At 41.7% G+C, this 23,985-nt stretch overlaps 2 protein-coding genes across 8 annotated transcripts in view; one reads left to right on the forward strand and one right to left on the reverse strand.

The window, feature by feature from the left end:
- LOC108504139 (neural-cadherin-like) overlaps window positions 1-15,643 on the forward strand; it is a 62,082-nt gene extending 46,439 nt beyond the window's left edge. Inside the window, exons 24-34 of the mRNA XM_017828785.1 lie at window positions 676-890; window positions 1,851-1,978; window positions 2,532-2,659; window positions 4,395-4,518; window positions 5,116-5,296; window positions 6,183-6,349; window positions 7,076-7,340; window positions 7,950-8,130; window positions 8,922-9,166; window positions 10,746-10,900; window positions 13,843-15,643. Coding sequence (XP_017684274.1) covers window positions 676-890; window positions 1,851-1,978; window positions 2,532-2,659; window positions 4,395-4,518; window positions 5,116-5,296; window positions 6,183-6,349; window positions 7,076-7,340; window positions 7,950-8,130; window positions 8,922-9,166; window positions 10,746-10,900; window positions 13,843-14,256 — 2,203 coding nt within the window. The 3' untranslated portion in view covers window positions 14,257-15,643. The remainder of the gene's footprint in view (window positions 1-675; window positions 891-1,850; window positions 1,979-2,531; window positions 2,660-4,394; window positions 4,519-5,115; window positions 5,297-6,182; window positions 6,350-7,075; window positions 7,341-7,949; window positions 8,131-8,921; window positions 9,167-10,745; window positions 10,901-13,842) is intronic.
- Window positions 15,644-18,376: 2,733 nt separating this feature from the next.
- Window positions 18,377-23,985, reverse strand: part of DPY19L3 (dpy-19 like 3 (C. elegans)) — a 33,852-nt gene continuing 28,243 nt past the window's right edge. For 4 of the 7 annotated variants that reach the window (XR_001877020.1, XR_001877019.1, XM_017828812.1 and 1 more), the window contains one exon: window positions 23,048-23,158. Coding sequence is in view for 3 of the 7 variants with exons in the window: in XM_017828808.1 (XP_017684297.1) it covers window positions 21,433-21,594; window positions 22,179-22,337; window positions 23,026-23,158 (454 nt within the window). In the remaining 4 variants the exon portion in view is untranslated. Of the gene's footprint in view, window positions 20,924-21,041; window positions 21,595-22,178; window positions 22,338-23,025; window positions 23,159-23,985 lie in introns of those variants that run through there. The other 3 variants (XM_017828807.1, XM_017828809.1, XM_017828808.1) reach the window with 2 other exon arrangements.

The following is a 23,985-nucleotide window of genomic DNA, read 5'->3' on the forward strand; positions in this document are numbered from 1 at the left end:
CTGGGGCCTAAACAGGGTCTTTCCTGATGACCCATGATGGTGCTGTACTCCCCAAAGCAGTGGAAATAGTGTGTTAGTAAGAAGGAAAACTCTGGGGAAAACAAAATGCTGTAATTAACACGTCATTTTTTAAGAGCACCTCGTTCAGTGTGAAGGAATGTGTGCCCTGGATTTTTTGTTTTCCGAAAGAATAATAATAAGGGTGACTGTCAGTGGATGTAGGAGTGAAATGTAATTTAAACAGAGGGTAATAGGGAGCTTGGAAAACATCAGATAGGAAACTTGTTTTATTATAGCATCACCTGGCATGCAGAAGTATTCCCTCAGTGGAATGATATTGGTTTATTCCAGCTAGGAATTAACCCCTCTGAGTTTTTAAATTGATGTTTGGTGTTCTGTGTTACTAGTTTAGGGAAATAGTTCATTGTTCTCAAACACATGGCCTCAAAAATACTTTTTTTTTTTTGAGGGAGATAGTACAGGGAATAAATATGCTATGTACTCTTAGAGTATTTTAATAATTGCCAAGCACCCCTGAGATTCTGCTAAAAATCTTTGTTTCACTGATATTTTTTCACCGTGACTTAAGTGCTGCTTTTATTGCATGTGAAATTAAAAAAAAAAAAGTTGAACACAGGGGAATTTTTACTATTTCTTTTGTTTATCATCTTTCAGATGTCTTTGTCCTGCTTCCTTTCATGGACCAGAGTGCCAGCAGACTAAGCACAGTTTCCATGGAAATGGATATGCATGGTTTCATCCCATCAGGCCTTGTTTTGAAAGCTCACTCTCTCTAGAGTTTATTACTGTGGTTCCAGATGGACTTTTACTATATAGTGGTCCTTTATCAAATCCAGAACCTGGGAGTACAGGAAACTTCATTGCAATAGGTACTTATGCAAAAGTGTGTGGAAAAATTAAATGTCTTTGAGAACAGGTTGCTTGTGAGCAGTGTAATAGTTAGTCTGTGAATTCTGTCTTTTCCTTTAATGAGATAACTTATTTTCTGGTGTGAAAATACTTTGAAACATTTCCTAATAGGTCTTTTCTCCTTTGATGTCTGTTTTTGTAGCCTGCACCTATGGCTTTAGGTCTGTTGCAGAGTTGTAGAAATGAAGGGGAAAGCAAAACAGATTGATACATATGTAAAAAAATAATCCACCTAGAAAAACTGTAGTGCTATAAAGGAATTTAGGTACTTTGAAGACAGGTATTACCTGATTAATGTAGTCTTAGTCGCATGTCATTCTTACCTAGTTTGGTGAGAAAATAAATCCACTTAACCTGTCAGTTTTGGGGCAATTTTTCACTTTTTTTTTACATGCAATGATTTAATGCATGAATCCAGCCCCACATGCCACACAAGTAGAACTCAATGCTTTATGTTGACGTATATTTAAAAGGTTACTACTGCTTATTTTTTTGTGGATTAATATAAAAGATGCACAGCATAGTTGGCATTTTTTATTTTCCCAATTAGTGGAAAGGTAATATTGTTAATAATTTACCTTTTTTTGCCTTGCTTTGCAGTTCCTTGTAAATTTGAGTTGAAGGTGGGAGTTAAACCTGCGTGTATTGTTTAAACATCATAAAATTGCAGATTGCTTATCAGGAATTAGTTTCAGTGTTTTGACAGAAGTGGCATAATCTAAAGTATAAAAGTAAATAATATACTGAATGAGTATTTCTGCATAGTGAAAGTCCTAGAATATAATTCTAGTTATTTCTGTAATGAACCCACTCTATGTGACCTGTAATAACCATTAAATAAGTCACTAACTGCTGACATATCCACAGTGGAAGGATTCTTGTTTAAAGCTGAGTTTAATTTCTTGCCCATGTTGTGTTAGAACTCTCCAGTGGTATTCCTGTGCTGAAGATGAGCCATGGCTCAGGTTTTGTGGTGCTGCAGTTTCCAAGCCATCTGAATGTAGCAGACAAGAAGTGGCATCGACTAGAAGTCAGAACCACTGGTCAGGTCAGTTTGTTTGGGTTTTTTATTCCACATCAGGGTATTAAAATTTCCAATAGCATTCCCCTGTGTGGAAACAGGAGGGTAGAAAGAACAGACTGGGTAATTATATATATTGTTCTACCTGTCCTTGTAGATTTGATGAATAATAGAAATTTTGAGAAGACCACATTGTCAGTTCCAAATCTGCCTATGTTGTAATTTATATTCTATGATCAGAAGAGTCTTTTTGCCTTTTTTAAGCTCTGCAGCAGCACGTATGGAATGTGCACAAAAACTCAGTTGTAATTTGCCCGTGCAATGTGCACATTTGGACACTGGAATCTATGCACAAAAAGCAACAATTATTTAATTTGCAAATGCAGTTACATGTCTTGTGTAAGTGGTTAAACTGCTCAAAAGCATAAATAAAATGCAGGGTTAAGTTCCTTCTTTGGTGAATGGTTCCGTTTTGGCTTTACTGGTTATTGCAAGATGGAAAACAGAACGGGGGTTAAAAACCAACTGTTTATTGAATTTTGTGGAAATGGTTGGTTCAGTAGCTCTTGTTTTGGCACAGGATGTTCGATTCACTCTGGATCAGTGCAGTGCAGCTGTTGTCTCGGAGATAGAAGGAGTTGGCAAATGGTTGTCCACTGAGGATCGTACAAACTGTGAAGTGTTTGGGTCTGTCCCACGAAGAGCAAGGTACGTTTCCAGAGACTCCCTGAAAGGCAGTTGGTTCTAAGGCCTGTGAATATTCTACCTATCAAATTGAAGCCCAAATTGTTGATCATTAGGAACCTAAAAGCATTTCCTTTTCTCTAGGACCCTGTAGGCTGAGCCTGGATCTTAAAGCACTAAATAAATTTTAAGAAACCAGTCTTCCCCTGAGTAGTGTTGCAGTACTAAGTGACAACCCCAGAACACTGTGGGATTGATGCTGGAACTCTTGTGTGCCATCCTTTGCCCGTGAAATTTCTCGCTGTTTATCAAGTCACTGTGAACTTTCTCTTGGAAACCTCCTGAATTTAGGCCACTTGGCTTTGTAATGGCAATAACTGTATCCTCAACCAGTCTGACTGTCTGGTTGGGATAAGTCTGAGGGCTCCTGCTGACGGCCTTGAGTGAACATCTTAAGGCAGACTAACACATCGGGGTCTCCAGCTGATCCTCTGTATAGCAGAGCCAGAGGAAGTGCACATGTATCCAGGCTGTTCCCAGCCTGGTGCACTTGTGCAAACTGCTGATTCAGGGCTGCTGCTGATGTGTCTGTGGTCTTGTACTGAAACAAAACCCACCTGTGTTTGATTTCCAGGGAAGTGGTTCAGCCAAGGAGCAGTAGTGACTGGGGTGGTTTAAATTGCTTGTGCTGTTGGGTCAGCACTTAGCCTCAGTTAGAACCAAAAAAGTTGGAAAATTTGATTCAAAAAGCAGTTATTACATTCAAAGTATAATTCAGTCACAGAATTGTGAAGTGGTTTGGGTGCAGGGTGGACATGGACCAGCTGGGAATAGTCCAGAGAAGAGCAATGACTGTAAACAGCTTGTCTTGTGAGAAAGACCTATCAAGAATGAAGGAATTGAGGTCAGTTAAATGAAATAAGGGAAAACTGAGGAGAGATATGATAAGTCTCAGTGTATATAAAAGAATGGTACAAAGAGGATTTAGACAAGCTCTTCAGTACAGGGCCTTAAAGTTACAGTGAGGAATATTCAGGTTACATTTTAGGGAAACCTTTGTACAAACAAAGATACTTGAGCTGTGGAATAGATAGTCCAGCAAGTGCTCTGATTAGCAGTGGGATTAAGCCTTGTCAGCAGCTGTATGGAGCCCTCTTGATCATGAAAGGAGCACACAAAAAAGGGAAAAATATAAGAAAAAATGAAGAAAAAAAATTGAAGTGATAACTCAGGGAAAAAGAAACTGTGAGGACTAAAATATGTGGAATTCTTTGGCTTAGAGAGCTGACTGGGAGACACTGCAGAGCCTGGACACGTGTATCATACCTTTTAGACCACATGGACCCATCAACTTTTGGGTTTCTGACCTTTATCACACACAGAACAGTCTTTTTGGTAGTATTTCTACAGCATAGGATGACTGTGCACACACAGAGCACTTCAAGGAGAAGATGGTGTCTGATCACCGCTGTTTCTGATGTGAACACAAACATACCCGAATTGTAATAGTGTCCCACAGTAAAACTTCCAGCAGATTTCACTGTCACATTTAAAAAAATACCCTTTATTTTGAAGGGCCAGCTCCCACTCACTATTTCAGAGAAAGAGGAAGATAAAGTAGTTGCATTCTGCAGTGATTTTATAAAGCCTGGATTATTTGGAAGTGCACTGTAGGTATTTATTTATCTGCATTATTATGTAATGCTTCTGTTTGAAGGTAGATGCGCATCTGTTTTTATCATTTATATGATTTTTAAAGGTATTTGAATGTGAACCATGTTCTGCAGCTGGGTGGTGTAAAAGAATCGTTGCCATATTCCTACCCACAACTGCTACACAAACATTTCTCTGGTTGCTTGCGCAATTTCATGTTGGATACTCAGGTAAGAGAAGTGTAACATTTGCTTTAGCAAAGGAGCAAACCTCTTTATTAAATTTTTGGGAGATTTGTATTATTCCTGAAACTTCTGCTTCCATGAATCCGTTCAGTGCCCATGTGCGTCGCTGTAAAATACAAGAAAATTCTGGATTTTTCTGTCATAAATAGAATAAATTATAGAATAGAATAGAATAAATACAACAAACTATCTTTAAAATTTACTTCTCAATTAGGAGCAGATGTATTAGTGAGTCAGGAACTGTGTGTTTGTTTATCCCCTGCTTCATGCAGCTGTTTTCCAAGCTTCTTTGCACTTTCAGGGAACTTCTGAATGGCAATTGTATAACGGTGTATTTATGCCAGCTGTCTGCTTTGTTTGGAAGTATTAAGGGCTTTTGCTTTCATAGTCAGTTCGGTTTATTCAAAGGCAAAAGATGCTCTTGATAAAATAAGTCGAAGTCTGAATGTCAAAAAGCAAACGTAGCAACTTCAGCAGTGCAGATGAGGATCAGGCGGCAAAGTGGTGGAGCTATTTCTGTTCAAAATGGAGTGTAAGTGTTTCTTTGGTGATACTGTGGTGTCACACAATTTTCTCTTGAAGGTATATGACCTTCAGTCTCCTGCAGAGTCCCTGAATAGCTTCCCTGGCTGCACACTTACGGATGAGAGCTGTGAGACCATGGGATCCTCTTCCTGTGGCATTCACGGGAGGTGCCTTGGTGACTGGGGCTCGTTCGCGTGTCACTGTCTGCCGGGTTACCACGGTTATCGCTGTGACAAAGGTGAGGCCTGTTTTTCTCTTACATTATTGATAGGCTGCTAAATTTTACAGTACAGAAAACTTCAAATATCTGAAGGTAATGATTGCTGAGGCGGTTCCTTATGTTTACACTGTGTAAAGCCATGTTTCAGTGTAGTAGTTGCCTGTGATTGTTACGAATTTCTTTTGTAATTCCCTTTGAGAAATTACTTTCTCTCTATTGGGTTATTTCTTTAATCCCAAGGGTGTTTGTGCAATAACTGTATAATGGAGACAGCATGACAAAAAAATTGTGAAAAAAAATTATTTGATTTTTATCACAACTTTTTGATTTGCATCTGTTTTCACTTTCAGAACTATGTAATAACCTAAAAACATGAGTGTGCCAGTACCACTTTCTGTGCAGAATTAGAACTGCACAACTGGAAGTAGAAATCACTGCTCTCTTGATGTCAGGAAGGGACTCTGTTGGCTTAAGGATCTGTGCTTTGGGAATAGTAGGACCCTTTAGCTCTCATGGAGCCACAGTTTGCAGCAGAAAGACAACTATAAAATAGCAGGTTGTGAAATTTGATTGCGGTACTTAATACTTGGTCTGCAGTCTCTTGTCTTGGTCAGAGCTGCTGCTTTCCTGCTGTCATCCCACGTGAACACTGTAAGGAGGAGCATTAGCAGGATCAAGTCAGGCGGGAGAACACCTCTTCACAGAGAAAGATGAAGCAGGAGGGTGACTGGAGAAGCTGTGGAAATAAAAGAAGGGGCATGCCCTGAAAGACAAGCTGTCTCATGGATCCAGGCTGTGCATTGCAATTGTTTCCTTTTACTTTCAGTACTTATTATGACAATAAGGGAAACAATAATATTTTCCTCTGCTCACAAAAGGGTTTAAAGGTTTTTATCCCTTTTAGCTGCCCAGGAATACACCTTTGAGCCAGGGGCTCACATCCGGTACCAGCTCCCGGTGAGCGTCTCTGCCCGCAGGACGCTGTTCCAGGCCATGCTCCGGACTCGGCAGCCCAACAGTGTCATCACCAGCATGTTGTCTCGGAGGAAGGACGAGCACATCACCCTGCAGGTGAGCCAGGCATCTGAGACAGCAATAGCAGGGAGTCACATCAATGCCAGTCACAGTTAGCTCAGACAAACATTAGCTTAGGAGTTGGGCATAGAACAAGAAACCTTACGCTGAGTACAAACGCTTTGGAATTTGTTTTATGGATACACACAGATCTGATCCTTTGCTTGAGATACTGACTACACAGCTGTGGTATCCCATTGGATTTTAAAGGAATTTATTGCCAGATGCATTGAAATACAGTTTCTGTACACACCAGGATGGAATAGGGTGTTGTCCCCTGGTGTCCCACTGAACCATGTGGCTGATTCGGTGTGATTCAGACTCTGCCAAGCCAAGTGCCTGTAGCAGTTCTAATGCTGGCAGGCTCTCAAAATGACAACCATTTCATTTTACACACACCACTGAACGAGTCACCTCTTCAGCTAAGCTAGTTTGAGCTGTCAGTGTAGTTGTGACACAGCCATTTGAAGAACCCCATAAATTTGTGCAATACAGATGCAGGGTACAGTTATTCTGAGTGACTTAGATAGTACTGTGAGTTCACTGCTACCAGTATTTAGGTTGTCTAGTTCAGTAGCACCTGAAGTATTTTTATATTATACCTGTATGTGCAGTGTAAACATACCCTAAATTTAAACAAATGCTTTAAGATTGAAGTTACGGGTCAATACCAAATATCAAGGTATGACTTTCCTTTCTTGCTGTTTGTTAATTATCCACAAGCTTGTCCAGGGACTCTTAGTGGTCTCTTACAACCTGGGTGATGGAGACTATTCTGTAAGCCTTCCCTCCTACCACATTGATAATGGTGAATGGCATCATATCACACTGGAGAGAAATGAAAATGAATTTACTCTTCGCCTTTATGAAGGAGGTGGGAAGAGAGAGATTATGAAAGCAGAAGGATTATACAAAGAGATTGTGATTGACCCCAGCAGCTTGGTCCTTGGAAACACCTATCCATTCAATCAGAACAGGAGTTTTCAAGGTAGGAATTCTTGATCTCACTGTTTGGAATATGGACCTGTAAAAATGAAGGTTGCGTGGGCATTTTGCAGGAAGCTTTCTAGTTTATGGAGATCCCAAAGTACACAGATTTCATGCATGACACTTTGCGAAAGGGACAAATAAGCTGTTCTGACTAGGAAAAGGTACAGCAGGGATGTACATCTTGCACATATGGTCAGCTACTGAACTTGGAACAGAGATGGGTCAACTCTTCACTTGGCTGCACACACCAAACTGTGGTTTATTACCTTTGCATTACTGGAATTTACACTCAGTCAAAACATTAACTAAAATTAGAAATGGTTTATTGAATTAGAGCTAACAGTCCGAATTCTTAGCAACTGAGTGGACAAAGTCACGGTGTATGTTAAAAACAAATCAAATTTCAGCCTGGAAATTGAATCAAAACTTTAGCAAATTCAGTAAAAAAATTAAGAAAAATGATATGAATGTTAAGGTAAATTCAGTCCTGGATTTAAACTTTGGTAGCCTGGGTTCTTTGTTAAACATAAGCTGCCAAATCTTACAGCTGCTTCACATCCTTCTTGCTGAACGTCTTCTAAAACCATGTATTTTTGCCTTGCTTCAGGATGTATGAAGGATGTCAGATTTAACAACTACAGAATCCCTCTGGACACTCAGGGGAAGGAGCTGGTGTCAGTATTGAGTGCCCAAGGCATCAGAGAAGGCTGTTCTTCAGAGGCCTGTAGGAATAACCCTTGTAACCAGGAATTTATTTGTATTGATTTGTGGATGATGCATGAATGCAGGTAATTGGTGGAAATAGAAACACAAAACCCTCCAGACTGAGGTGGGAAAGGGCGGGTGCTGAAGTGCAGCTCAAAGGCTGCCATTGGCAATCTCATCAGATCAGTGGCACACAAAGCTGGGTGCCTGCACAGACAGCAGGTTACTCTGTCCTTACAGGCACCACCCTCAGCTGGCTCCAGGGATTCTGTAACAATTTTGGCTTCCTGCCTCTTTTGTTAGCGTCTGACATCTTGCACTGTCTCAGGCTGTCACCTCTGTTCCCTTCCAGGCCACTTGGGCTGTGTCAGAAATGTTGCACCATTAAGCTCAGATTCTTGTGTGTGGCTGGGGCTGGGGTCAGGACTCTAATTCAAGTTAGTTGTGCTGTGCAAAGGTACACTTTTCTTACATACACACTACAGTGTTTACATGCATTCCTGACTGCCACTGTCCACACAAATGGAGTTTTCTTACTTGGGAAACACGAAGAACAATAGCATAGCTTGTCCTGCCTGGCCAGAGCTGCAGACCCTGATCCAGCTGTTTTTCACAAGGATAATCTTGCAGAAACCAATGGAATACCTGAGTTCTGAAAGCCCCAGACAAAAGGGTTAGAAGTTGTGGAGCTCATTATTGTATGGCTGCTCCAGGAAACACCGTAATCCCGTAATCATTTCACAGAACTTACTCCCAGTAGCTACTTCAGAAACCGTACGTAGAGTGTCGACAACTGTTCCAAAATCTTCAGCGCTGTCTTCCCCGCCTGCTTTTCTCAAAGTTTAACGGTGTAACTTCCCCTTGTTCTCCGCAGGTGCCCGCGGGGGCACATGGTGGTGGAGAACGCGTCGGGCCGGCAGTGCGTGCGCACGGCGTGCGCGGAGCGGCCCTGCCACTACGGCACCTGCACCGCGCGCTCGCCGGCCGAGTTCCAGTGCCACTGCCCCGATGGGTACACCGGGCGCCACTGCGAGGTCACCCTGGCCATCTTCCACAAGGACACGGGCCTCAGCTTCAGCTCCCTGTTCGCCATCTGCGTCTGCTTCCTGGCGCTCTTAGGTAGTTACGGCAACTACGTCTTGTATTACCTTTGGTGAGCTCACCTTTGGTGTCCGTCTTGTCCTGAGCACTTGTCATCTCATCCTCCTGCTGGAAAACTCCATTTCCTCATGGAGTCTCGACTCTGCCTTCATTTCTTTGCCATGATCCCGGCTCTGGCAGTAACTGATTGTTCATCCCCATGTGCACCCATCGCTAAGTGAATCAACGTTTGTGAGCTGTGGGAATTCTCTGCAGTTTTTTTTCTGCACATTTGCACTTCACTGCTGAGGAACTGTTCAGATGCATAATTGGAAGGAAATGCAACTGAACAGCAGGAGTGGAAATTGCTACCAGATAAGCATTGTTTAAAATACTGCTGAGCGTGAAACAGATTTTTCAATGTAGGAGATCCATACAGTGCAATAGGAATACACTCCGTCAGGCAGGAGCAGACTTTGCATCTTTCCAGTTTTGTCCCAGCTCCTAAACAGCTGCTTTTGTCTTCCTCAGCCATTTTCAGGCTTAGGCATTGCATCTCAAAAAGAAGAGGAAAACCAGAAAGATTTCACTAGTGAGGAGGGATCACATCTTTGAGCCTTTCTTATTTATTCAAATGTCATAAAAGTTTGCCTGAGTAAGGACACAGGATTTTTCTCATGGCTTTTAGAGTGTTAATGCTGTTTCATTCAGAAGTTGTAGTAAGAGTATGGAAATGTATTGTGGACTCTTTGGAATCCATCTGTGTAGCTACCTGAAATGCCATCATGTTCCCCAACTCTGCTAGATACTATGTTTGCCATGCAAATATGAGCAGCAAATTCGTGGGAAGCTAAGTGGTATCACAGCTTTTGGAATCCCAGATAGCTGAGGTTGATAATAGATCATTGTTAGAGGGCAGGGACCTCTGTGTACCCCAGTTTCATTTAGGTCATTTAGATGCTGCTCCACAGACCTTCTGCCATGTGGATATTCTGTAAGAGATTCTAGTTTCTTTAATTCAGTGCATTGTTATTTTATGGTATTCAATGCTTTGAGGTCTTGCTATGAGCGTTTATCAATTTTTACAGAGTTGGTAACACTGTGATACACAATTTTCAATTTATATTATGTTCATTATCTGATGTTGAAGCTTGTCAGTGTGTAAAATGCACCTCAGCATTTAAGAAAAATGTTTAAATTCATGAATGCTAAGGCAAAACGTGCCTGATCATTTTTTTCTAGTAAAACATCTAAAAGTGATTTCCTCTTTGTCTTGTGTCTCATTTGTGTGTAATTGTGTCTGTTACTGTCACCGTGTTGTTCTTTCAGTGCTTCCCCTCTGTAATGCATTTTCTGTGACACAGTTTAGCTCCACACAGGATAGAGGCAGTTCAGAGACACCACTTGGGTCATTCAGGTCTTTAACAACTTCGAGCTGTACTTCAAAGGGTGTTGCAAAATGCTCTTTAAAAGCTTTTCCTCTGTGTTTGATGTTCCCGTGTAACTGCTCTGAGGAGTGCAAACACCAGCCATGTGCTGAGAAAGCCCCAGTGCAGCAGTGGGGGTTTACTGGGGTCTGTATCATGCTCTGCTCTGCTCTGCTCCTGTGTTCCCACAGCTCTGCTCAGTGCTGGATTCCTGTGGGCTCACTGGAAGACACGCAAGGGTCTGCATGGAGGTGTTTACCATGGATCTGCACATCCCGAGGATCTGGAGGACATCAGAGAAAACATCCTCAACTACAACGAAGAAGGGGGTGGGGAGCAAGACGAAGTAAGGATCACTGTTAAGTTACAATTAAGAGGGGACTGGTGGCTCACCGTGCTAAGGAAAACACATTTTATGGTTTGTCCTCAGCCTTTGTTCTGCTGATTCACTCCTGCAATTGGCAGATGAATTATTTGTAGGGTTCTGTACACGAGGATGTGTGTTTCCTAAGCAGAGATAAGTGCCTATTCATTTTTAATTTGTCTTAAAGCAAGTGATCCTGTGTGCATATTGAAAGGAGCCTGGAGAGCGAGTTTAGCAGCAGGGAACTGTCAGCTGGTGGGTTTGGTTTCACAGCTCAGGACACCCTGAGGTGCTCAGGGCTCATTACTGGGGTAGCTCTGAGGGCCTCAAAGAGCCTGGTGTGAACTGTTCCTCATGGACAGACTCTTTCTGGAGGCTGCTCCTGACAGCAGGTATTCACACCTGACTTTAGGAAGGGGAGGTGCTGCATTCACTCCTCTTAAGCCCTGAAGCAGGGAGTGGTTGTGGAAGAATCTTTCTGCATTTTTCTGCTCTGGACAGAAATGCACCAGTGAACACAAGCTGTGTTTATACTTAGAGTAGAGCAGATTATACCCAAACAGATGTAATTAACATTTCTGCTAGCTGCTTTTACATTTTCAACATGTCAGGCGAAGACAGAGCTTTGAAAGAAAATTGCGGATATTATAGACGAGTAGTCTAAACAGATTATTTACTCACCCACGGATGTTTGCTATGTTTAAAAGAGGAAAGAAACTTAATTGTCACCTTTGAAACTGTTCATTTTGTGGATTCAAGGAGTGGTGTGACTCTGCAGAGGTAATATAGTCATGGCACCAATGTGATGGGTGAAAAAACCCCAGTGATTTAGAAGAAGTATTAAATTTGACCTGTCCCAAAATTCCAAATATTTTAAAAAATTTGTAGTTATAAAATACAGAGAGTGTTTTGTCAGGCCACCTGGGAAAATACTCTTACTTGTGGAATATCCTTATTTTCTTGGTGAATTAGTGGGAAAGTAATAAACACAGAGACATTTTCCATGTGATAACATAGACAGCTATAAATCCTGTTTTCCTTAATCAGATTAACTTCCTCTGCAATATTTTGCAATTTTACACCCAGAAGGTCTCTTTGAGGAAATCCACAGTTACTGTATGACATGTTTAATTACTTTTGGAGAGTTCTTAAAATACACTCCTTGTTTTAAGAAGAATCAAATTAGTGATTTGATGATCTTCATCTGAGGCTATTACTCTGCCTGAAGAAATAGTGCTTGGAGTGAAGCCTCTCTGGGTTCTGTATACTCTTCCTAAATTCTTCAGATTTTACAGTTGCTAGGATTGCAGGCTAAAACTTATCAAGCTAAAACCTAATTGATTGTCTAGATTAAAAAAAACCCCAACCCCCAAAATACCCAGAATTACACCACCCTAATTGTGTTCTAATGTTTCCTGAACAAAAGGACCATGAGGGCACTTGGACAAGAGAGTTTTGGTTTTGTAAAGTTAGCAGAGGGTAGGGCTGTGGGGACAAGAGGCTGTCTTACAAAGGAGTTTCTGCATCTGAAATAAATAAAACTGTCCCTCAGAGAAATTAGGAGTTCATAAAAATTGCAGGAGGTCAGTGCACTGTTGAGTACACACTGAACTCAACACGTTGTTAAAAGCCAGCTCTGGACCCAGAGGCAAGGGTTGAGTTGGGTTTGCAGATGGCCAGCTAAGAAGGGTTTATTATCAAAAGAAATGTGTCATTTTAATGAACAACTAATAGCAGTGAAGGATGATTTTAATATCACCCAGTTCACTGAAGGGGTGATCCTCAAGTCTGTACTGGAACAAATTCCCATTTAAATTGCATACGATGACAAGTTGTCCTGTTGTGGCTTCCCCTGGAAGCTGAGCTATTGTACAGTGCTCAGGGTGCTCTTAGGCACTTATTTAGAACGTGCCCAAGACAGGGATCTGTACTGTAGGGGCTCACTGTTCATCACCAGCAGCATTTAGTTTCTGGAGGAATGGAAATAAGCAGCTCCTGTCCCAAATCCCCATCTTGCCACATACACAACTTCTTGATTGCTGGTGGGTTTTTTGAGACCGTTCTGTCTCCAGTTGAAATTCTGTGAAGCTCACTGAGATTACCGAGGATAATCTCTTACAAAATGGTTATGCACAATTCCACATGTGGGAGAACAAAAGGAATCTGTGGGAAGCCTGATTCCACGACTCCGTCACTGATTGTTCATGAACAGTCTTAGCAATACATGTTTGCTGTAGTGAGCTCTGTCTCACACAGCCTGTCATTTTTCTTTGGCCTGTATATCTGTCCAGAGCCACAATCTTTGGGTTGTAGGAAGGTGAAGGATGCCGTGGGACAGGATTCATTTATTTTTTTCAGGTGGCACAAAGATTCTGATCAGTGAACACAAGTAACTGTGTTGGCATTGGCAGATTTAGTGCCAGAAGTTGCAGCATAATTCCCGGACAGCATTTGCCACTTCCATATAACATAACCAGCCATTATTCCACAGATTGATAAAATTCTATCAGAAATCACAGTAGCATTGTTTGAACTACTACTGCAGGAGTATTTCTTTAATGTGCTGGTGGTGAATATTCTCTCACCTCTTCTGCCAGACTTGGTGTCAATGTTTAATGATGGTAAGATACTCAGATCTGAATTTCAGAACAAAAATTGAGGCGTTTCTGTCATGTTTATTTAGCTTCTGATATGAAATCAGACTTGATTTTGGCCCACCATAGCAGTGCAGACTGCACAGGTGTTCCTGGGTTTTGGCTGTCTTTGGTGTGTTGCAGGTGGCAGAGTCAGTTGAACACCCAGTCCTCCAGGTGCTCACACTGCGTGGACTGGCTCGGCGTCATTCTTTCTTTATTTTCGCTGGAACATGAACTTTTGGGACCTATAGATGATATTAATTTGCTGTGACTGGTTTCTCACTGCAGGACGCCTACAACATGGCAGAGCTGCAGGTGTCTCTCCAGGCCAGCCCAGCCTATTCCCTCTGCAGGAGGAAAGAAACCCTAATCCAGCGGAAGGGTGTCCTTGGTGCCACGTCCCCCTGCACGCAGGGCCAGCCCCGAGCAGCAGCCACTGCAGGAGCCGCTTTTCCCAGCACAGACTTTGGTCAGTACCTGTCAGGAGTGCTCAGAGCAGCTGACTGGCACGGCCAGGCCCTGCCCCAGGACTCGCTCCGGGTGTTCTGCACAGAAGGAGCCGGATCGGGAGCCGGCAGCCTGAGCTCCCTGAGCTCCACTGGGCTGGAGGAAGGAACAGTCTGTGATGACATCAAAGAGTGGGGACCAAAGTTTGAGAAGCTGAGTGAACTGTACTCACAGAGAGATACAGGAGACCAGTAGATCACCAAGTCTCCTATTTTCAGTTTTGGAAGCAAGGGTGATATTTTTCATGCTCCTGCTCTGTACTACCCTTACCCTCCCTTTTTGACTTGATACAACAGGGATTCAGGTTCTCTAAAGAGCCACACTTGGCAGTGAATTGAAAAGTGTGAAGGAGCTAATCTTAGGACATTCTGAACATTTACATTTTTGGACATAAACTTACTGGGAAGAATAAAGGAGAAGTTGGGGTACTTAATCATTCACATACAGTGGTTAAGAAGTACAGAACTTTTTCTGTTGCTGAAGTACCACAGGACTCAGAGATCCCAGCACACAGCCTGAGGTGTGCTCAGAGCCCGAGAGAAGTGTGCTGGGAGTGCTGCTTCAGTCGGTGCTTTAGCAGTTATTTGAAGATGAAAAGCACATTGTCTTTTTGTTGTGCAAATCAAGTCCCTGTTGTATTATATCCCTCTTGTTCCCTGGAGTGAGCCCAGTGAGAGCTCCTGCTCACTGACCATCCTGCAGGTGAGAGTCCACGGTTCCAGGTAAAGGAATGAACACGTGGATGGTGGTTTGAACTTCAGTTATAACATAATGAAATTTCTTTATCCTGTCAGACAAATACAGAAGCTGGATTCAGGCACAACACATCCAGCCAGCTGCTTACAACTCAATGCTTTTCCTAAGGAAAAGGCCAGGTAAGAATTTCAGTAGCAAACCCTGCAGTTCACCATGATCTCTCATTAGTAACTCAGCCTGAACTGTGCAATAGCATCTGCAGTTGTGTCCCCACATTTTTCTGAACCTCCTTTGACAGAAGCATTGCAGGAATTGGGTTTGAGAGGCTGTCACTGCCTGTTCTATAGAAAAACTGACCAGCTACAATTGGAGCCAAGTAATGCCATGCCAGGAGGAGCTAACTGGGAACACAGATGCATTTCCAGTGAAGAAAAAACTCTGCATCCCTTGGAACTATCCTGTCTTTAGGATGTCAGAAGAATGAAGGTCTTTCCAAAAAGAACTTCACACACCCCTGGGACTTCTGAAAATAGTCCTGTAATAAACAAAATTCTGGGACCAGAGAAACACAGGTAAAAGCTAACAGCAGGAGCATGGGATGGAATATTATGCTCTGAATTACCAGTCCCTTTTTCAGACCATTTATGTCCAGCTACTATGCTGGATTTTTCTTAAACCTGACAATATTGGGCAGAGGGAAGGTGCCACAAAATTAATTTTGATTTTTTTTTTTGAGACCACTTGTACAGCTAAATGGAGTACAGTGCAGCAAGATCAAAATCCTAAGCTGTGCTATTTATATATTATATGTAATTTATATCTATTATAATATATAAAGTATATATAATATGTACATCATATATTATCAGATGATAATATGGATATGTCCTGGATTCTAATAATTTGTTTCATTGAAACAAAGCATGAAACAATGTATTGCAAAAGACATTAAAACTCCTTTGCTCACAGTTGCATCTGTAGTTTGTTTTGGGAGGCTTTGCTTTTATTTTTATACTATATTTAAAACCATAAACCATAAGTGAATGCTGTCTGCAGGCTGTGAGACATGTTCACACAGTACCTCGTTCTCGTGCATTTGTGACACACTGGAGAATCTCGAGCACACCATTAACCACTGGTTACACACTGCAGCTGATGGGCATTTTCATCTGGAAGAGCTAAATCCCAATTTTACCCATGCCCAGTGGTTCCAGTTCACAGAAGGTGCAGAGCCTACGATTTTGTAATTTTACTGACACGTTTGCCTGTGGGGAAGCCTTGGCTGGAACATCTTACAGTGTTCATAAATCTGCTGTGCCTGTATTTCATGATCTCGGCACTCACAACAAACAGGATATGGGAAATGAAGCAGATCTATATTATGCACAAAAATCTATTATTTCCCCCAAAAGCAGTAATTTTGTCTGCATACCTTGTGTTCTCCCCATACCTGTGGACAGGCTGTTGCTTTGGCTGGTTTTAATTTAATTTAGCCTGTAAGCTCCCTGGGGCCAAGACTGACTTGACTTGCCTGTGAAGTGTCCTGCCTATCTAAGGCACCATATAAATAATAAACCAGCCTTCTGTGCAGGGTGTCTGCCTCACTTGTATGTAAGGTCGAGTGAAGTGTGGACTCTTGAATTATTTCTCTCTCAGTTTTGATCAGATACTTCCACAGATTTGAGTCATGGGTGCTGAGCTGCCTGAAAAGCCTCTAACTGAGGTCTGGACTCAGGCTCTGGTTACACACTCAAAGGACATGTCACCACTTTGGTGTTTTCCCCAGGGGCCACAGCCCACCCTGCTCCCAGAGGCTGCTGTGTGGAGATCTTGGTCCCAGTTTTCAGAGCTGTTACTCCAGCCCTGAAATACTGGACTGGTCCCTGGGTGAGACAAAAACAAGCCCCATCACAACTCTGTCTCTTGGTGCCTGGGAAACCCACGGGCAGATGGGTCACACAGAGCAGCTGCTGAGGTTGAGATGCCTCAGTGCTGTTCCCAAATGTTGCTGCTGTACTGCTGCTTCCTCCCCCGTTACAGCTGTGGCCCTAATTTGTAACCAAACATTAATAATAACACCCCCAGCCTCGGAGCTGCCTCTGTAATCACAGCCAGCCAGAATACACAGAATATAAAACAAAAGGGCAGGAAACATTTCAAAGCTGCTCTAGGAACTTGTGTCGATACAATCTCAGTAATAGGACACACTCATTTGCAGCTGTCATGCCCTATTAAAGCCTACTCTTCCTCTTTCCAGAGATTACTAATTAGTTCACTTAATTTATCTCTTTTAATTTGCATGCTGCTCTTTTAATTACTGTGCAGTTGCTGAAATCATATCCTCACTTGTTCTGCATTTACACAGACACACACAAATATGTCAGTGCCTCTACAAAAAGGCTTATCCCAGCACAGCCACTGCCATGGCTCCTGGAGAGAACAGCTGGCTGCCCAGGGAAAGCTGTGCAGCGGGTCAGGGGGGAAGAAAAAACATGGAATAAAAAAACCACTGGGTCCCTAGGTACTGGGATTTTCAGTAATCTGGTACTTTTATTAATCTTCTTCCGTGTTCTTTACAGACTTTAAACATGTAGTAAGAACATTTTATTTAGTATAAAATATTTGTTAAGGCCTGAAATTTAAATAATCATGTGGATATTAGTATTTAATCTGTCTGCCTGTCAACTACATTAATCTTTGTAGTATTCCTCTATTAAAATAATGTTCCAAGTAGGCAACATGGAGCCAAGCCATATGAAAGCTGATTGTCCTTAGGTCTGACCTACTGACCAGCAGGTTTAGAAGGGAAAATGTGGCTGTAAAGGAGCAGGGTTAGGTGAGCAAAAGAAAGTTGAGCATTTTCTTAATTACAGAAATGATAAAACCCATGCCTGGGGATTTAAATGAGGAGGTTCTCTGGAGCCCAGAATCCCTTCCATGCAAGCACACACCATGGGATGTGCGGATCACGTCCCATAAATTAAATTAATCTTACAGCAGTGCAGTCTGTACCTAATTAACACTGGTGACAAACTCCCCCAAGCCCCCTTTAGAGGAGTCCTGCACATGGGAGGCTGTGATTGCCCTTGGGCACCACAGGGGAGAGAGACAAAGCCACACCAGGCAGTTGCACCTCCAGCCCTGCACATCCCACTTCTCCTGCCACAAGACTCCTACATCAGGACATCCCACTTCACATAAAGCCCTTGATAATGTACTTTTTCGCTCCCAAAGAACACGTGTTTCTGCTCATTAGGAATACTAAACTTGACCTACAACATGGAAACAAGCAGATCCCTAATGATCAAAGCAAAGTGTACTTATTTAAATTGAGAAACTTTCTCAGCCTACTGGAGTTAATGTGCATTGAGTGATGACTGGTGAAAATCAAGGCTGGCACCTTTAACTTGTACCAGAGAAAGGAAGCCCAAGCTGTTAAAATACAAAGGTGATTCCAAAAGTCAGTGATAAACATGATGTAATGAACTCAAGAAAAGTCAAAACTTCCTGCTGAAAAATGTTTTGCTTTCCGCAATATGGACTTAAACAAAGATGATTCCCTAACCAGGCCTTTCTCAATCCCTCCCAACATAAAGACAAGCAAAAAGTGATTTTCAAATTACACAATTTATTTAGTATACAATAGTCATTACATCTCTTTACAACAACATATTATAAAATAACTATGTTAGATCTCACCAGCAGAACACTGAAACAAGAAATGAAAATACACTTATGGATCTCAAAGGCTTTCCTCTCCTAAAAACGTTCTGGCTCCTTGATAACATTTCATCTCTGCAATCTAAAAAAAGTAATTCATACCACAGTCCCACTGATAATGTGCAGCTTGAAAGTCCTCGAGGACACCAAGAACACACATGTCATGTCCCTGCCATTCCCACTGCTATAAGACTTGGTACATGCACTGCCAGGAGGGTTGTTCCTGGGGGTGGATCATCCCTAATTGACTGGGACAGTGATGTAGGGCAACCACTTGGAAATAAGGTGCATCAGGATGATGTCGTTCAAGAATATGAGAGTTATTTTAACAAAAACTGCACATTTTTAATGCAGTGAATGGAGATCACAGCAAGACACAGGAAGTAGATAAAATAATTACCAATTAAAACACCACCCACCTGTGGCAATGGGAGGTGCAGCCCCTCTCCCCGCAGCCCTGACCCTTCCCAGCTGGCCCTGCCTCCCCAGTCAGCCTTACACAGGGGCAGGGAAGAGCTGTTCCCTCTCCTCCAGGGCTGGGTTGGTGTCCTTCTGCTCCTCTGAGCTCTGGTAAGTGCTTTTGTTCCTTGGCATTCTTGGATTTACTGTTTTAGGGAGGTTGGTGTCTGAATGCTGCACTACTGTCTCTGGAATATCCCTTAGTGTTAAACCTTTCTGAAAATAGGTCTTTCTGTTTAAAAACCAAACCAATGTGCACTTGGTAGTTTCTGTGAAAAGGTTAAATTTCTCCTTTGGCAATATTAGAGATGGCATTTTTGAACCAAGTCTGTTTAAAAATAATTATTGTTACAGTCAAGACTTCTTAATCTCAGTTATTACCTGTAAGTAAATTCTGAAAAGCATAGGGTACCACTGGGCCTGGGAGTCCCTCACCTCCATCAGAGGAAAGTTACTGCACCATTCCAGAAAGATCCAATTGCATTTTAGAACAAGCCAGCACAGCCCAGACATACTTTACCTTTCCTGTGCTTGTTTTCAATTACTGAAGGCACTCATTGAGGGATTCACTGACCCGGGCTTGCAGCAAGAACAGCCATGCATCATTACAGGCCTAATTAAAGTTTTAATACTGATTAAAATGTTTTATTATTGTATTATGTTAAACTGCGGTGGTCTCCAACCTCATTAAGGGATACAGGCTAGGAATTACTCAGGAGTTTCAGCTGCTGAGTTTAACAACCCAGCTCCTGTCAGTGTGTGATTTAACACACCCTGACTACAGCACACTCGCCTTTTGTGTCAGCCAGAAATGCAGGAAGATGTTGAACATTGTTTAATGAGTATTTACTGAATATAAAATTGTTTGAGCATATGACATAACCATCTCCATCTCTCTGGTAATTTACCTTGGTACAACTGAAAAGGAAAAACACTTAAATCACTTGGAATTGGAACCCAGCTCAGTTGTGAAAGCTAATCTCATTACACATCTTGATTAAATTAAATGTGGAGTTTGCTATCTGTAGCACTTTCAGTTTCCCATCATTAGAAATTAATTGCAGTGGTAATTACTATAACTGAGTTATTTGCAAGGCCACAAACACTCTTATAGGTGTTCAAATGTTAATTCAACCTGGGCCTAGAGGCACTTGATTATTACAGTTGTGTTCTTCACAAGAAACAAATGATCCCGGTGGATCTCTTAAGATGGAGAGCACTGTGAGACTTCCAGATTTAATCTCTAATTTCAATCTAAAACCAAAGAAGTGCTAAAACACAGCAAAAGCCATGTACCTCCATAGCATTTAGCAATTCAGTACAATTCACAAAGTTCTGGCTGGTAAAAAGACAACGGGTACAAACAAATCACAAAATTCTCAGCACAGAGGCCTGGCTTCACTTAACCTTCCAAGTATTTTAAAATACCTGTAGTCTCTGTTTTAGGATAAAGAGCAAGGACACAATGATTTTGTGCTAAAATATAGAGCTTAGTGTCTGAAATAACACAAAGCAAAGCTCCAGTAGCTGAACATATCTTAAATACCGAATTTTCCTGCTGATTTAGGGATGAGTTTTTCTTTTGTAAGGTTGGCAGTGTTCAATTTTGATATCCTACTAGGATTCTCATGGGGAGAAAAAGGATCCCCTGGAGTTCAGAAAGTATATACAGAAAACAGTGGTGTGAGAATGCAAACTGAGAAATTTGGGGTTTTGTTTGTTCTGAGCACTTTAGAAGGATACAAACATGCAACATGTATCAAGCATGCTCCAGCCTTTAGTCTCACTAGAAATACGTAACAGTCCATCATTTAACACTTAATGTTATAAAACAGTATGTCTCTGATCACTAAAAATGCTGGACAAGGATTAAAGTTTTAATCTTCAAACTTGTTTGCTGAATCTGCACTCACTGATTCTGCAATCACACACTCAAGCTTCGAAACTCATATCTGCACACATTCCCAAAGAATTCAAAAAGGAGGCACTGAAAGAGCAAAAGGATCTGTCAAAGAGGATCAGACTGTGAGACAAAACTTCATTTTGTGACCATTTTCAGAATTCACAAAGATAATGCATACTCACAAAAGGAGTAGCATGGGCTGCTTTCACTAAATTTTTATTATTTTAGAGTAAAAATCTGAACTGCTGAGCAGATTCACAGGCTGGCACTGGGCAGTGCTCCCACACACTGCTGCCTTTGTCTTCCAATCAGTTCAAACTGGAAAACAATTATATCCTAAGTATTCCAAGGGTCAGAATTCATAACTGAAATGGTCCCTGCTAGCATTTATTTATGAATCTATGAAAAATTTGGCAACATCAGGAATGTTATCAAAACTAATCTGTCTAAAAAAAAAAAAATCACAGTAATTAAACAAGAAACCATCAACGTAAAACGTTCTTAAAAACGTAACCTGTTTGTAAACTTCATCTGCAATGCCTAATGTGGGTCCTAGCAGTAAAATACTGACCTTGAAGCCATGGTTGGAAATGTTATTTATGCTTGGCAAGTTTGTAAACATGGAATGTTTTGTTTTGAAACACTCTGGTGAAGTGTGTGGTGTAAGAAGGAAGGTTTTTCTTAATTTCCTCACAGAAGCGAGGATACAACGCAGGTTTCAAATCGGGTGCGTTCTCTCCCAAACCATCCATGATCTGCAAAGGAATGGAACAGATGTGTGAAATATCTTTAGCCAGTTCACAGTTACAGGCAATAACAAGTTAAAAACAATCTTGACAATACACTCAGAGGGTCAGGCTGGCCAGGTTTGTTAACAGTATGAAACAAGTGGGAGGAAGGAAAGAGCTTTAAACCAGTAAGATTTATAGTATCATCTCTGCATGGATAAAGCTGGTTTGTCAGAGGTCCATATCTGCTTTGGCTTGTTCAGTCTGCTCTGGTTTCATCTTGAGAACTCCCCTGGCACAGAGCAGTAACACACCCGCTGCTCCAGAGGGAACTGAAGCTCTGGAGTGATTTACACTCTGGAAGGAAACACTGTTTGAGTACTGCAAACCTGAAGCTCATCAGGAAGTGATTACTTATTCTGCCCAAGATGAATCCCCCCTTTTTTATTCTCAAATACTATTAAAAACAATGTTCAATGTGGCCATTTTGACAATGTCTAAAGGCATCATTAGATTTTCCTTCCCACAGAGCTACTTCAAATGGTAACGGCATTTCAAAAAGAAGTCAAGCAAAATTAATTTTGTTTCTAAATCTTGTCTCCAACACTTACATGGCCATTGGCTACATCAAGCAGGTCCCGTAAGCGGCAGCCTCTGCTGTGCCTCCTCTCATAACAAATGCTGTCCTCCAGGATCACGTAGTCCGTGCCAAAGGACCGCAGGATTCCGTGCACGTCCTCAGGAGATCGCTTGGCATAGATCTGATAAATCTAGAGAACAAGATAAATCTAAGCTCTAAGACACATGATACTGCCACTATTTCTTTGTTGGCTCAGAAAGAACTGAGATAGAGAAACCATGTGATTTGAATTAACTATTATAAAAACAATATATAAATGCTTTATTCAGCAGCCACTTGGAGTTTGTGTGTTATGGCTACTTGGATGCACAACAGAACTGCTGCTGACTACACAACACTGGATGGTGCTGGCAGACTGGGGGAATGTCTAAGTTACAGGAAAGGGTAGGTGAAAACAGGGTCCCCAGCTCTGTGTGGAGTTTCTCAGGGTGGTTTCTATCTAAAATGTGTTGTGCTGGTCTGGGAACTGAAGGGAGGATCAGGCAAATCAAGAAATGCTCCACATGGGTTTAACGGGCTAGCTGGGCACCAGGATCTACTGATGCCAACAGAACCCAAACCAGTGCCCTCAGGACTAGCTGAGTACCCAGGCACAGCAGTTTAGACACACCCCAGCTGCCAGAGGTGAGTCAGCAGATGCCCAAAGCAAGAGTTTCACAGAAGCAGGTAAATCCTGGGCCTGTGTCTGACAGTGAATTACCTCAGCGAGTAAAGCACCCGATGCCATTTGCAATGTGCTATTAGAGAGGACATTTGTTTTCTGGAGTGGAGCCACTGACATGGACAAGAACTAGCTTAAACAATCAGAACACTCTTACCTGCTTTGTTCTCTCCCTCAGATTCTTATCCTCATAATGGGGATGGTTAGTTAAGGTCCGTCCAGTGCACAGTTTGACTCCTGCTAATAGCTGCATGCTCCCAGCAAACACTGCTGTGTTTGGAGTGTTTGACCTAAACAAACGTTGATAAGTCTGAGGAAGTCTCTGTAGGGGCGTTTTTGCAATGCTTGTGACAGATCAGAAGGAAAAAAAAGACTGCAAAAATATTTTTCTGCCTCTGTTCAGGGAGTAATCTGTTCAAGCAATGGTGTTTTGTTTAAATATAGGGGATAAAGTGGATAAATTGTGATAATACTCTAACTGCAAATAAAAAATTCTCTAAGCATGATGAGGAAATTTAAGGAAAACATGATCCTGAAAATTTCAAATTATTTCTATATTTCATAGGTTCATAAAGCCTTTGAATATTGATAAGTTCTATATTCTAATTCTCTTAATATTTCAGAAAACTTATTGTGACTTAGATTTCTGTGTGATATATAGAGGTACTTTATATAAAATGGATTATTTAATCTGAATGGTAAAATTTCCTGTTCCTCTCCTGGCATTCACCATTCACTTGGAAAGAAAACTGTTATGCTGAGGCTTGGGGCAGGGGAAGATACAGAAGATGCCAGATGCTGGCACTTACTGGTACTGTGATCTCTGAAATTCCAAGCCAATGTCTAGAATTGTTATCTAAATAGCAGCCTTGGTATTTTAGGATTGTTTCAATACCCATAATGAGAAAACTGTTTTTGCTCACCTTCCCCCCAACAAGTTTACAATCTAAAATGTATGTAAAGACACGAGAGAAGGGCATAGCAGAAAGAAAAGTAAAAATTCCAGGCAATAGACACTCCTATAATCAGGCTAATTAAAACTGGCCATCAGTGTTTTCTAGTCCTTAGTAGGCACATTTTCGTGGAAAGGTCTATGAAGACTACAACAGCAGAAAGA

The sequence above is a fragment of the Lepidothrix coronata genome, unplaced genomic scaffold (genome assembly GCF_001604755.1).
Source record: "Lepidothrix coronata isolate B3197 unplaced genomic scaffold, Lepidothrix_coronata-1.0 Scaffold153, whole genome shotgun sequence".
Lineage (NCBI taxonomy): Eukaryota > Metazoa > Chordata > Aves > Passeriformes > Pipridae > Lepidothrix > Lepidothrix coronata.